This window comes from Melitaea cinxia, chromosome 2 (assembly GCF_905220565.1).
Source record: "Melitaea cinxia chromosome 2, ilMelCinx1.1, whole genome shotgun sequence".
In the NCBI taxonomy this organism is placed as follows: Eukaryota; Metazoa; Arthropoda; class Insecta; order Lepidoptera; family Nymphalidae; genus Melitaea; species Melitaea cinxia.
In genome coordinates, this window is record NC_059395.1 from 4,301,752 (window position 1) to 4,315,726 (window position 13,975).

The 13,975-nt window shown below is 31.7% G+C and overlaps 1 protein-coding gene and 1 long non-coding RNA gene across 4 annotated transcripts; both read left to right on the plus strand.

Annotated features, from left to right (window-relative positions):
* The first annotated feature begins 280 nt into the window (after nt 1–280).
* LOC123663114 lies at nt 281–13,668 on the plus strand. 3 transcript variants are annotated; one of them, XR_006744618.1, is made up of 6 exons: nt 281–356; nt 1,578–1,775; nt 2,590–2,968; nt 3,882–4,023; nt 12,037–12,116; nt 13,191–13,287. XR_006744618.1 is itself a non-coding variant. In XM_045597847.1 (6 exons), the coding sequence occupies exons 1-6, from the start codon at nt 318–320 to the stop codon at nt 13,443–13,445; spliced, it is 1,089 nt and encodes a 362-aa protein (XP_045453803.1). In that variant the 5' UTR covers nt 301–317; the 3' UTR covers nt 13,446–13,668. The 3 variants fall into 3 exon arrangements, 2 of the variants coding, with proteins under 2 accessions (XP_045453803.1, XP_045453804.1); XM_045597847.1 differs by having other exon boundaries at nt 301–356; nt 3,882–4,019; nt 13,191–13,668; XM_045597848.1 differs by having other exon boundaries at nt 303–344; nt 3,882–4,019; nt 13,191–13,668.
* LOC123663160 lies at nt 6,244–6,983 on the plus strand. The gene is made up of 2 exons (XR_006744621.1): nt 6,244–6,785; nt 6,932–6,983. It is a non-coding gene; the product is annotated as an uncharacterized LOC123663160 (long non-coding RNA).
* Nucleotides 13,669–13,975: the final 307 nt, after the last annotated feature.

Sequence of the window (13,975 nt, forward strand, 5' to 3'; positions counted from 1 at the left end):
TCCTATTATGGAACTAAAACTTAACTTACACGAAAAATATACAGAAATATAAGAAAAAACTACAACTAACCTAAAAAATGTTAATCCTTCGTCATTCTCCCTAGAATTTGAACTACATCCTCTGATGCAACACTTTGTCATGTTAATTTTGCTCAAATATCCTTTAAGTATCAACAAAATCACCAAAACACACTCAGTTTATAGAAAATTAACAACTTTAGTCCAAAAATCGTTTTTATGACAGACGAACTACCTTTAAAAATGCAGACTTAACCACCTCATGTTTTATCTATGGTAATACTTCATTTCGTCGCGTCATGTGTGATGCCATATTTCATGTTCGGGTAATATCACGCGTAATGTATCAATTGCATTACTTACACATGTCTAGTTACGTTATTTCTTTTTAGTCAAATAAAGAGTAAATGGAGTTTTAGAAATGTCTGTAAGCTAATATGTTGTGAAAGTGAGTGGTAAATGCGGAAAAAACGTGAATTACGTATTGACAGGGGTATGTTTACTAAATAAGACTTCCAAAAAAACAATATACAATCAGCAAATTAAACTCGTGACAATACTAGTTCTTTTTAGTGATAATGCGAGTGATAACCACAGTCTATATAGCTAATACAAATGGGTGTCATATACGGAGATCGAACCCGCAACAGCCACAAACCAGTGCTGTGACCGTCGCATCAAGGCGTCGTCAGTCGAATAATTTGAAACTAAAAGAAATGAACAAACATTTCTTCAATGAGCTTATGCAACAGGGTACTCTAATGGCTATATCTCGTGATCCAAAATTACTGATAGGAATTCCTAACCATTCATACTTTTGTAATAAACATTTACAAAACTTCACGAGAACACCATCCTACTTCTTACAGCCTACCTACTAAGTTAGGTGTAAGAACTTTTTGTCAAGTCACTATTATGCAGTCTACCAGCTTAGATTAGAACTATACTAATAAGTAAGTATAATTTACACACGTTATTCATAAGTTCTGAATATGTCCCTACTATATTTTATATTCATTCTTTCTTACACCTGCCTACTAATAACGGTATAGATCTAAAGATTACTAATAAGTATCTACGTACGTAGATAAATAAGCAGTCTTTACATTTACAACCATGGATATCAGCGCTGGTGAACCAATTATTACTTAGGCAATCAAATACCATGAAAGACTTAAGTTTCGGAAGGTTTTCTTATTGAGCGTAGACAAAACCAGCTTCTACTTTATTAGTAGTTACTCGTATTACATAACTCTATAACAACACTGATTTTTAGCGCCAGGAATGGCATAATGCTTATAACTTCTTAAGTAATGGTCTGATTTTGATAAATCAAAAATAAATAACGTGGATACTAGTTCTATTGAACTCACTATAACTTTATTGATCATCATATAGGTGTTTTAACAGAAATACGAATAGAATGTTTGTTTGAATTATAAATTACTAAAAGCTTAGTTAATTTTTATGTTTTTACTTCGATTTTGTCACGAAAACATTGCAACACACAAACACGTGGAATGATTATTTAATAAAGATGTATTTTATATAATCTCTAGTTCTCCAAAATGAGTGAAACGGAGAGTCAAATGGAAGAAACTGGTGTGGAAAGCGAACAAACAATCGAGTGTCGCGCGTGTTTGCAAATCCTTAATAAGGACTGTGTTTTATACAATATATTCGAGGGTTGGACGCCGCCTTGGGATGGAATGGAAAATAGTATAGCTGAGGACTTAGCGAAAATAGCAAATGTACAGGTATGGGACATTTATTTTATTTTTACATGAAACCATTGATTTGAAAGTTTTAAATTTTTATGTACTCTAATACGAAATATAAAGTACCTATCTATAAGGCAGACGTGGATGAAATGTACACGTATTTAAATTAATTCACAGTAAAAAAACTGCAAATTAATTTTATTTAATCTGTATATATTTGTGTATATTGTTGTTTAAAATATATTTATTTATTTATTTATTTTAATTATTTATACTTTATTGTACACCACAACTACATTTTAAAAAATAAACACATTTAAAAAACATTTAGACTGTGAAGTACAATGGGTGGACATATGGTTATTTAGCCATTTCTTCCAGATAACCCAATATATATATTTTTTAATAATACACTATATTTAATATCTTAATTTACATAATATTCGCTACGCTTACGAATATTTGCTTCAGTGAAGCCAATAAACAATGTTACTTGTAACTAAGCATACCAAGTGTAACCCAAACATTTCAGCTAGTCATTACATTAAGAGCCGTCATTTTGAATCCAAATAGGTTAGGGTTATTTTTTTAACAAAATTATGTCGATAAACGGTCTAATTATGAGCTTAGATAATTCGACGGCTCCTAATCTAAAGACTTACCCATGTTTCTTGTACAAGTCTTCTCAAATTTTATTTTGTGATTAGTATCATAATATCATATAGTAGTCTGGGTAATTGTTCATTATTGTGTGTTTCCAAATTCCGATGTGATTCCCATCTTTCAGGGTTGTTGCATGTAAAGCAATAATTTGCTATTAACCATAACTATATTGTTTTCATTGCAACAGATATCAGAATCGGATAGACATTCTAAAATAATATGCGAAACATGCTGTCAGCTGTTGTTACGTGCATGCAATTTCACGGCGATTGTTAAGAGAAATGATGAAATACTCCGACAGAGGTACGAAGAGGATAAAACACAGCTTAATTTGTCTGATGATAGAGTATGGCCAAAGCCGATCCAAGTGGATAAGTCAATAGTTAAATTTATGTATGAGGATGTCGATACTAAGAAAGAAACTGTGTCAGATGACGAGGAGTATCCTTCTGCAAATGGGTCGTACGATCCGTCTCAAGATGACTTACCAAACTTAGATATCATTAAAGTTGAACCTGAGGAAATCATTCAGCAACAGCCTTCACAACTACACATAGCCGTTAATGGTAAGTTAACTTAATTTTTTGGTATCATTTTGGTTCTTGTGCAATTTTTATAGTAAAATCTATTATAGTTAAAAAAGTCGTTGTCTTTTTTTACCAGCTAACCTCGGAAGCTTCTGATCTGATTATAATTATACTTAATATTTATCTATAAAGCCTATTTATTGAAAGTTTGTCCATTATGAAATATCATACTAGAAGTTTAGCGGTAGTCATAAAACAGGTAAAAAGGAAAGTTGTCTATAGCTATCATAATATAACCTGAGAAAAAAACAAGCTTACAAAATTTACAGTGTTCCAAAATTGATTTTTAAAGTGTAACTTATTCTAACGCTACGAAAATTTTCGTTCATCTATCGCATGTCACAACGTGTCGCGTTACAGCTGGCCGCGAAGTAGGGATAAAGTGAAAGGCGCATAGTAGAGCAACCAAGGCCAATAAGGCGCCAGCATCAGCTGATCGTGTAGCATTTATATTCTCACTTATTCATGCAGTGTGGCTATATGCTGTTTGGCTACGGCATTAAAGAATATAGCCACCCCCTCCCTTCTCGTGGGTGTTGTAAGAGGCGACTAAGTAATAACACAGTTCCACTACCACCTTGGAAGTTATAAAGCCGACCGATGACGGGGTAAACATCCAACTGCTGGCTTTGAAATACACAGGCTGAAGACGGGCAGCAGCGTCTTCGGTGCGATAAAGCCAGCCCTGCAGTCACTAACCCTCCTGTCCAGCGTGGTGACTATGGGCAACACACATGAGTTCAAGCTATTTTTGGCGCGAATTCGTGGAGGCCTATGTCCAGCAGTGGACTGAAATAGGCTGAAGTGTGTTATTCGTGCAGTGTTTGTGTGTTTTGATCTGTGTATTAATGTAAATGTTTTATTCACTTTATCGTGATGGATAACGATACAGATCATGAGTTAAATAAACCGGTCAACAAGGAAAAAACCAAGGATAGTGCGAAAATATCCGACGATGAATTAATTTTACGCCGTAAGAGAAAAAACGCTGAAAGAGTTCGTGCTTATAGAGCAAGGAAAAGGGCTCTCAGTGAGTTAGTTTAACTTTAATAACAATGAATTTAATAGAATTATTAGATCTTTCTGTCTGTGGGTATTGTTGTTTATGCACTAATAGAAGGATTTGTTTCTTTAAAAGATTGTTAATAATTAACAAATCAATTATTTTTTATTATTAGCATTTTTTAGCTCCAAATAAATATTTCGACGCGACGCCCCCGTGTAATAAGTCGGTAATTTGCTCTTAGGGACTTTTTGCTGTTATGTTAAAATCGTAATCTATGGGTCGGAATATTATAGGTATTAATATTATTTCTTTTCGGTATTCGGTAAGTTGCTATTACTGGGTTATTGTAGTGTATAATTTGCAGTAATTTCCTTTAAACCCTAATACCATATTTATGTCGTGTATAATCGTACGAATTAATCGTAAAACATAAAACAGGAATAGCAAATAACAAAATTTTTAGAAAGAAAATCGGTTATTAAATGTTTGGTAACATTAACATTATTCGTTTCAAATTCGAACATGTCGATACCTTAAGGTATTAAACATTATTGTGTTTACTTTACCATCCGATAATTTGTAATATACATTTATCTACACTAATGTTGTAACATTCTACTTATGTTTCCAATACTTGACTTATAATTACTACTGTTATAGCGCAGACAACAAAACACTCAATTTAAGCAATTTCACATGATGGTATAATATCCACATCGATATCGTAAAATCTCATTATAACATCGCGCGCATGCGCGCAGCTGCGCTCTCATTGGTTAGATTTTAATGGCGGCAAAATCACTGTGACAATACACGTACGCGTGAATTTAATTTAATAAATTAAAAGTTAAAAATGGATAGCGACGATGATATTTGTACGCCTCCGGATATTCTAGAATTGGCAACAAAATTAACTCACAATCTTTTGCCAGAAAAATCTAGAAAATTATATGAAAAAGAATATAATAACTTTTTGGCATGGAAGATCGAAAAGAAAACTACATCATTTTCTGAAAATGTCATTCTTGCGTATCTCAAAGACCTCTCCGACAAATTCAAGCCGTCTTCTATGTGGGCTAAATATTCTATGCTCAAGTCCACACTAAGTATCTACAACAAAATTGATATCACGAAGTATTCAAAAGTCATAGCGTTCCTGAAACGCAGTTCAGAAGGACACAAGGAAAAAAAGTCCTTGACGTTTACATCAGGTCAAATAAAGATGTTCCTGGAAGATTCACCAGATATTTTGTATCTTTTTGAAAAGGTAAGTGTATTTTAGTTCTGTTATTTAATCTACCTAGTACTTACGTACTACACACGCAAGTTATCTAGACACTCCGTTTAAGCGCTTTGTGTATAAATTTGGTAGTAGGTACCTACACTTTACTACTTCATAAATCATATTTTTTGCTTTGGCTATGTACCTCAAGCTTATTATATCGTTTATTGTTACAGGTTGCACTAATCTTCGGCATAATGGGGGCATGCCGAAGGCAAGAGCTATACAACATCCAGTTCGATGAAGTCTCTAACATAGATGACAGTACAATCATGGTGAAAGTTTCGAAAACAAAAACGAAAATAGATCGTTCTTTTGTTGTGACGGGCAACTGCTATGCCGTATGTAAAAAATACATGGAACTTCGACCAACCCCCTGTCGAAACCCTGCCTTTTTCTTGAGCTATAGATCGGGTAAGTGCGTCGATCAAAGAACTGGTATTAATAAATTTGGTGCTCTGGGAAAAACTATCGCAAGTTTTCTGAATCTGCCTAACCCAGCGTTGTACACGGGGCATTGCTTCCGGCGCACCTCGGCGACCCTTCCCATAGATAGTGGTGGTGATTTAACCGCACTGAAACGACACGGAGGGTGGAAGTCTTCTACTGTGGCTGAAAGCTACATTGATGAGTCTTTAATGAATAAAATTCAAGTCTCAAATACGATCTTGAACAGTATAGAAAACAAGACGAATGAAGTAATTATAAATATTCCGACTCCGTCTACGAGCTCTACTGCTTGCCCCGCGACCGCTACAGCTGCTGGATCAATAATTAACAATAACTTTCAGAATTGTACCCTCCAAAATTTGAACAATTATTATAAATAAACTATTGTCAGCTTTTACTCTTGTTGTTTGATTAATTGCATTAGTGAAGATAAAGTAGTGTATGCAACTGCATATAACACGGGTATTAAAACACTCGTTACTATTATGAAACTCGCTGCGCTCGTTTCATAAACTCACACTCGTGTTTTAATACCCTTCATTATATGACAGTTGCATAAACTACTATTCTTTTCGGTATTCGGTAAGTTGCTATTACTGGGTTATTGTGGTGAATAATTTGCAGTAATTTTTAATTTCCTTTAAACGCTAATGCCATATTTATGTCGTGTATAATCGTACGAATTAATCGTAAAACATTAAACAGGAATAGCAAATAACAAAATTTTTAGAAAGAAAATCGGTTATTAAATGTTTGGTAACATTAGCACAACTACTATTCGTTTCAAATTCGAACATGTCGATACCTGAAGGTATTCAACATTATTGTGCTTACTTCACCATCCGATAATTTGTAATATACATTTCTCTCTTTCTTTTTATGGTATTCTGATTATTATAAATGTATTTATGTTTAAGTGTGAATGAAGATTGTATAGGATACTGTTGTTTACCACTTGAATTAGTATTTTAAGATGGAATCGAGAAAACCTAGAGAATTAAAAAATTCTCGTGTAAAACGAATGCTGTTCTTGGTGAACAAATTAGATGACTTTGAGAGTAAGTACTTTATTCTACCTATTAAAACTATTTTGTTGTTTAATGGTGTAATAATTTCATTTCTGTGATAATGTTTAAATAAGATTATATTTAAATAAGGAAGACGTTTAACTTCTTACTTCTTATATTTTAATTTATAATTTTAGGTGAAGACGTAGAATCAAATAAATACATGAATACTTCAAAAACAAAAAAAAAGGAATTATGCGATCAAATGATGTAACATTGGTAGACAGTAATATAGCATCAATACATACTTCATGTAAAAAATCTACTATAGAATTAGATGAAACAATAAAACCAGCCCGAAACATAGAAACCGAAAGCTTCAATAAAACTGATGTGACACTAACAGGAAACATACCAAGGAATTGTCCTGAGGGTGATGACAAGATTGAAATGGAACATAATTGTTCTAAGGCAAGATGCACAGATGATGAAGAAAGCGTTACAAGTAACCAGGATAAACCAGCTAAATCAAACAAAGAAGAAAAAAACTAACAAGAAAATGCAAACTGGACAAAAATGAGTGGCGTTGTAAGAAAAATAAAAAAACTGAACAACAGCGGCGAGGCCTACGAAGGATGTAACTCTAAAAAAAGGTACCCTAAAAAATCTTTAGGTCCCACGTGCGCGTGTAAAGAGGTTTGTGGTGAAAAATTAGTTCGTCTGAGAGGCAACGCATATTCGATAACTTTTATAGTCTCGTTGATCGGGAACTTCAGTGGTTATATTTAAGTAAACATGTAAAAACTGACACCATCAAACGTATGTCATTAGAACGCATAAACAATCGCACTCAAACATTAAAATATCATTTTTCCTTAAATGACGAGGACGTATTAGTTTGTAAAATTTTTTTTTTTAATACATTACAAATTGGGAAACAATAGTGTATACAGCATTAGAGAAGGTAAAATCAGATGAGGGCTTCAAAGATAACAGGGTAGTTCACAATAACAGATCTCGGAAAATGAGTACTGCTACAGAGTTAAGTATTAAAACGCATATTGAACTGTTTCCAAAAGTAGAATCGCATTACACTCGAAAAACATCCAAGCGGGAATTTCTTTCAGAAAATTTAAATATTTCAAAAATGTATCGCTTTTAGACTGAGTGGTTTGAAAATCAAAATTACAATGATGTTAATGGCTACAAAACGCCAATATGAAACTGTGTTTATTACAAATTACAACTACTCATTTTTAAAACCAAAAAAGAATCAATGCCCTTCATGTTCTTTATTTGATCAAGCTGATCCTTTGGTTAAAGCGTCTCTAGAGGAAAATCATAGATACCATTTAGAAAGAAAAGATATTATTAGAAAAATTAAAAAAGGCGAAATAGATACTACTGATAAAAATAGTTCTATGATAGCAATTTTTGATTTACTAAAAGTCTTAAGTATACCACAATCTGAAGTAAGTATATTTCACTACAAGCGTAAATATCCTGTATATAATTTTACAGTTTTTGAGGCGCTTAGAAAAAAAGGCTACTGTTATGTGTGGCACTTCCAAATAGCAAAAAGAGGTAGTAGGGAAATAGGTAGCGCCTTGCTACATTTTTTTAAAACTAGCCACGAAAATGGCATTACCACATTTCACTTTATCCTGATGGATGTTATGGGCAAAATAAAAATAGATATATTTTTGCTCGATATCTTTATGCTGCCAAATTACTAGGCATTTCTATTACCCACAGGTTTTTCGAAACGGGACACTGCCAGAATGAGGGAGATTCCATGTATTATGATGGCCCACGTTGAAAGAAACTTAAAGAATAAAGTGGTATACCCTCCCGACCAAATATATAACTTTATTTTGAACTCTAAAGTAACTGGCGAAAAGTATTGTGTTAAACAGTAATGTGTCAACTGGGCGGACGTAATGGAGGTTAAAGCGACACATTTGCAGGAAAATAAACTGTTTTTTAGATACAATTTTGAAGACGCATATTCCGAACTTGATACTAATCTACAATCTACTTTAAATAGTAGACGGCGAGGACGTAAACGAACACAAGTTACACTTATAGTTCCAGGTAATATTGAGTTGCAACAAGCCTACCACCAGCCCATTCCAATCACCAAAGCTTTACACACAGATCTAATGAGTTTTTGTAAAAGTGGCGCTATCCCGCGATTTTATCATTTCTTTCGTTAGGTCGTTATCGTTTACTGAAAATGTGGACGCAACAGACAAAAATGAAGAGGGTAATTGTTGACTTTTTAAATTTATGTTGCTATTGCTTTTTATTTAGAATTTCACACTGATTTTGTTAGAACGAAGTTCCTTACGGCAGGCTTGACATTTGGCGGGGCGACCGAACTGAAAAAAATGTGATACTAAAACCGTAAAAAAAAAATATAACGGAAGTGACGTAATATCAGTCACACGACTGTATAATATGACGTTTTTAAAACTAAAATATTACTAGTAAACTTTTTTTTTTAAGTTATTTATATATTATGCTGTCGACAAAAATAAATAAAGACACGTGTTTTTTTATTTAACTTAATAGTAATATAATAATAATTATTATTATTTTGTTTGATTTATTTTATTTTACGGTATTTGTTATTTTCTAAAATACTAAATTTCCTAAATACTTTTATGTTCTTAATTAAAAACCAATCAACAAAATTTAAAAAAAAAATCAAGAACTAGAAAATATGTATAAAATTCAATATTTTTTAAAAATTGTGTTGCTTCTTTACTATCCGAATGAACTTCGTTCCGACCTGGTGTCCCATGACACCACATAATTTTTTTTAATCGTCTTTTTCAATATGTTTTTCTTATATTCATTCATTTATATCATTGATTATGGCTATAATTTTTGTAAATTGTATTTAAATATAATAAAAATGATTCATAATTATTAATTTATTTCAAATAAAAACTTTGGTTTATTATTCTTCAAAGGTTTTTTTTTGTTATGAACGGTAATATGAAAAAGTTGTTGTTAAACTTTCTATTTAGTACTGTATTTTATTTATACGGTATTTCTTGCATGTAGAAAATTACTAGAATAACTTGGTTAAAATATATTACGTTCACTAGCTATAATAATAATAAACGTTATTAAAGTCGATAGTATGCTGTTACAAATCAACACTCTTCATAAATTTACCACAATAATCCCGTTAGTTACAAAATATTTTTCGTATTGCAGCTGACAGGATGTATATAATTTAAATCGGGTGATAAAATAGCATTTCACAAAAAAATAGCTTTCATTTGATGTATCAATAACCGTAATACTCCCAGAGATTAGAAAGTTATTCAAGAAAAACAGTAAATTATTTTTCCTGTAAAATTTGCTTTTTTCGATTACCGACTCGGGGGCGTCGATTTATACTATTTAAAATAACCTGTTACCAGTCAATAAATGTGTTAATTATTTATTAAATAATAATTTTAAATAGTAAGAAATATTTGCTTGGGGCCGAAAAATAGTCTCTATTATATGATTTGTTTACTATTAACAAATCTCTTCAAAGACTATCAATTCTTTTTATCAGGGTGTATCATTTGTTTTTGTATCAATTTCATATGAATATTTGATGAAGTATTTTAATTTTTATCTGGTTCATTCAATATATTTAATTTTATTTAGGCGTTCAGTCATCTTCACAAGCTGAACTACACTCTGAAATATATTATAGTTAAAGAACCCGCTGTCTTTTTTTTTACCAGATAACCTCGAAAGCTACTGATCTGATTATAATAAGACTTAATTTTTTTTTCTAGAAACCCTATTTATTTATCCGTTATGAAATACCATATATGAACTTTAACGTAGTCATAAAAACAGGTAAAATAACCGTGTTTGCTCGCACACGAAAAAAAAACCGACTTCAATTACGTCGACAAGTAATACAACATAAGAAGACGAAAAAATAGTCAAGTAAATACGCGTAATCAAAGATTACTCAAAAAATGCTATCAGATCGGCTTAATATAGTCGACGAAAAAATGGTCTAGTAAATACGCATTATTAGATATAACTCGATAAGTACTTTTCAGATCTCAATTAAATTTAAACGGGACTAAAAGACACGTAACAACTTTCGATTAAAAAAAAATCTGTCAAAAGTTCTGAAGTAACATACATAAAAAATACAATCGTATTGAAACCTCCTCCTTTTTTGGAAGGCGGTTAGAAAGCAAAGGGGACTGTCCACTTTGTATGGGGGTTTCGGCCCCGAGTGGACAGTCACTGAGAACAATAATTATATATTAAGTTAGTAGTACTAACAAGTAGGAATTAGAAAATGATACAGTTTTGTGTCCAGGTGTTTCTTTTTTGTTTTTTTTTTGTGGATTTACAAGAAGGTTTCTGAAATAAAAAATCATTGTTTTTGTTCTACTAATCGGATTTGTACGTTAACATATAAAATAAATACAAAATATATTTTCCTACTTATAAATATGCCTACTGTGTATTTTACGTCGCAGTAGTGATGAATTCTCGGTTGACGGAAAACCTTTCAGTAGGTTGCTATATCACTATGAAAGAATATGGAAGTCAAATGAATGTTGACGCAAAAGTCTGTAGTTTAGGGTTGCCATAACAAATAATATTTTCAAGAAACAAAATAAATCGATAATCGAATTTAATATAATTAATTGCTTGCTTTTTATGTAGTTAATAACAATGTTTCTAAAATAGTTTATTTTTCACCAAAGTTAAACGTTTTTTTACTAAATACACTTTTATAGACTTTTTTTCTTATTACATAATTCGATTTAACAATACTTTTAATCGATTTTAACAAATAAATGATTTAAAAATATTTTAAAATCGATTGTTCGTTAATAATAATTGTTTGTTTAAGACTGGCAACGTGGTGTAATCAAATCACCAACCGAAAATAAACTAGAAGTATATAATTAATGAATTAAAATACTTATTAAATAAACTTTTTATCAGTTTATCAAATACAACTGAAAATCACGAATAATCATAATTTAATATATGATTTTTTTTGGTATAATTGTTTTTTTTTATGGATTCTGTTCACGCTGGGCCGAAAATGGACAGTCCCCTTTGTCTATACTTCTATAGCTATCATATAACTTGAAAAACAAAAGCATAAAATTTTCAGTCAGTTCTATTCTTTCCAAAATTGACTTTTGTATAAATGGAATTATGTTCATATTGATTTATATTTGTTTATCTTTATTTATTATTTTTAAGTTGGTTTTAAGTTGTTGAAGTATTTTATAATTCCTGTATTTTTCAGAATACGAACAATTCTTGTTGAATGAATCTTTAAATTCCAAAAAATCAAATTTGACAAACGGAAACAGCGACAGTGGAGAAGTAAGTAAACTTAATAAAATAAAAGAGGACGCGTTGGCGCATCGGTCATAGCACTGGTTGTTGCGCTGGCGGACGCGGGTTCGATCCCCGCTCACGACAGACATTTGTATTGGCCATATAGATGTTTGTCATGGTCTGGGCGTTTGTGCTTGTGTATTGTGTGTGTTTCCGGACCCCCGACACAGAAGAATATCCTACTGGGAGCCGTTGTGTGAAGTGTTTATTTATTTATATATTCATTTATTTTTTATTTATATTTTTACTTATATATATATATATATATATATATATATATATATATATATATATATTTATTTTATTTAATTTTTCTAAAAGACAAGCAATGAATTGCTAAGTGGATTGGTTGTTGGGGCTCATATTAGTTTTGATGACTTGTCATTAAATGTTTGTATATAATTACAGTATAATACATATATACTACATTGTTTTGCGCAGGGAGAAATCTACCTGTGTGAAACTAATTAAAATTCTTCACATCAAGATCTGTCATTAAAAATAGTCAAAATGAGTTCTAAAACTATGTAAATACATTAAATAATGAAATCTAATATGTTAAACCAAGACAAAATATGATATACAAATTCATAATATTTATAGTTGTTTAGTAAATACGTCATACATACATTTGCATATAAATACGAGAATAAATATAACATCGAGACTCAGGGTTGTAATCGAAAGCACAACGCTGGAGCGAAAAGCAGGGTTAGTGGCATTAGTGCCAATGGGCCGGTGTTATTAAAAAAATGAAAAATGAAAAGGGTCGATCCCGAAATGATCAAGAAGCCCCCGTTCAAATCCTCATGTCTCCAGATCGATTTTTTTTTCTAATTGCACTCGTGACTATTTAAATAACCAGTGTATATTTCTTTTTATTATGACGGTAAGATTGAAAAATATTATTCATATTTAATCGGTATGTAATTCGTCCTTAAATTAAATTTCCAAAGAACATGATTTACCAAAAAAAAAAAAAAACGAGCTAAGCTCGGTCATCCAGGTACTGAGCAATAATGATATGAGGTATGAATGTTTGAATAATGTCTTTTTCAGATTGCAAACGACGACGAACGACGAAGAGTATCATCAAGGGTACGCTTTGAAAGATATCGTTATAAAATACGACATTCTATCATAAAAAAATTTGAACGCGCGAGTGATGATACACAAATTCCCGGACCATCATACGGCGGTCCGGAGCTCACAATTAAGGAATCAGGGAAGGATCAGAGAATCACCATTCATAATTCACAGATTCCACGAAGATCCGCAAATAGGAAAATTCCAAAAGTTGTTTATTTTTTTTAATATCTTTATTAGAGACTTTTATGTATAAATGTTACGAATGATTATTTAGTAAATTTAAGTGACTCTGAGAATAATTGTGCAGGACCTTCACGAAGAACCAATAATGTAGGGGATATAATTAGTCTAGAAACAGATTTCTTTATTTGTTATGTGACCTAACTTCTTATTTTATTATAAGTAACGGGAAAACGAGATAGAATCTAATAAACTAATTTGTTGTTTATTTTTTTTTACAACGCCTCCTAAAAATTCTATAAAAAGCGTTAAGTAAAGATCAACAATTATTTTTACTTGTCCTTCCTATTTTTATTTGCCACCTAATTTACTTACTCAGCCACTAATTTTACATCTTACGTTTTTCATCACCATTTTACGTTTTACAGCTTCAAAACAAGGTCCACAAAAAATATAATTCAAGCTTCCATAGACAGTATCATTTATTAAAACTTAGCATGTAAAATAATAAATCATATTCTTTTATCGTGCAAATAGCCAATGCAAAATTTGGCTCGAGCGCGCGAAACGACAGC

What these genes read in the sequence shown, in the direction of transcription:
- LOC123663114 (XM_045597847.1), top strand. Translation starts at nt 318, where the DNA reads ATGTGTGATGCCATATTTCATGTTCGGGTAATATCACGC. An exon ending in ATGTTCGGGTAATATCACGC is followed by an intron (nt 357 to 1,577) that starts GTAATGTATCAA and finishes TATAATCTCTAG; the next exon opens with TTCTCCAAAATGAGTGAAAC. An exon ending in CGAAAATAGCAAATGTACAG is followed by an intron (nt 1,776 to 2,589) that starts GTATGGGACATT and finishes TCATTGCAACAG; the next exon opens with ATATCAGAATCGGATAGACA.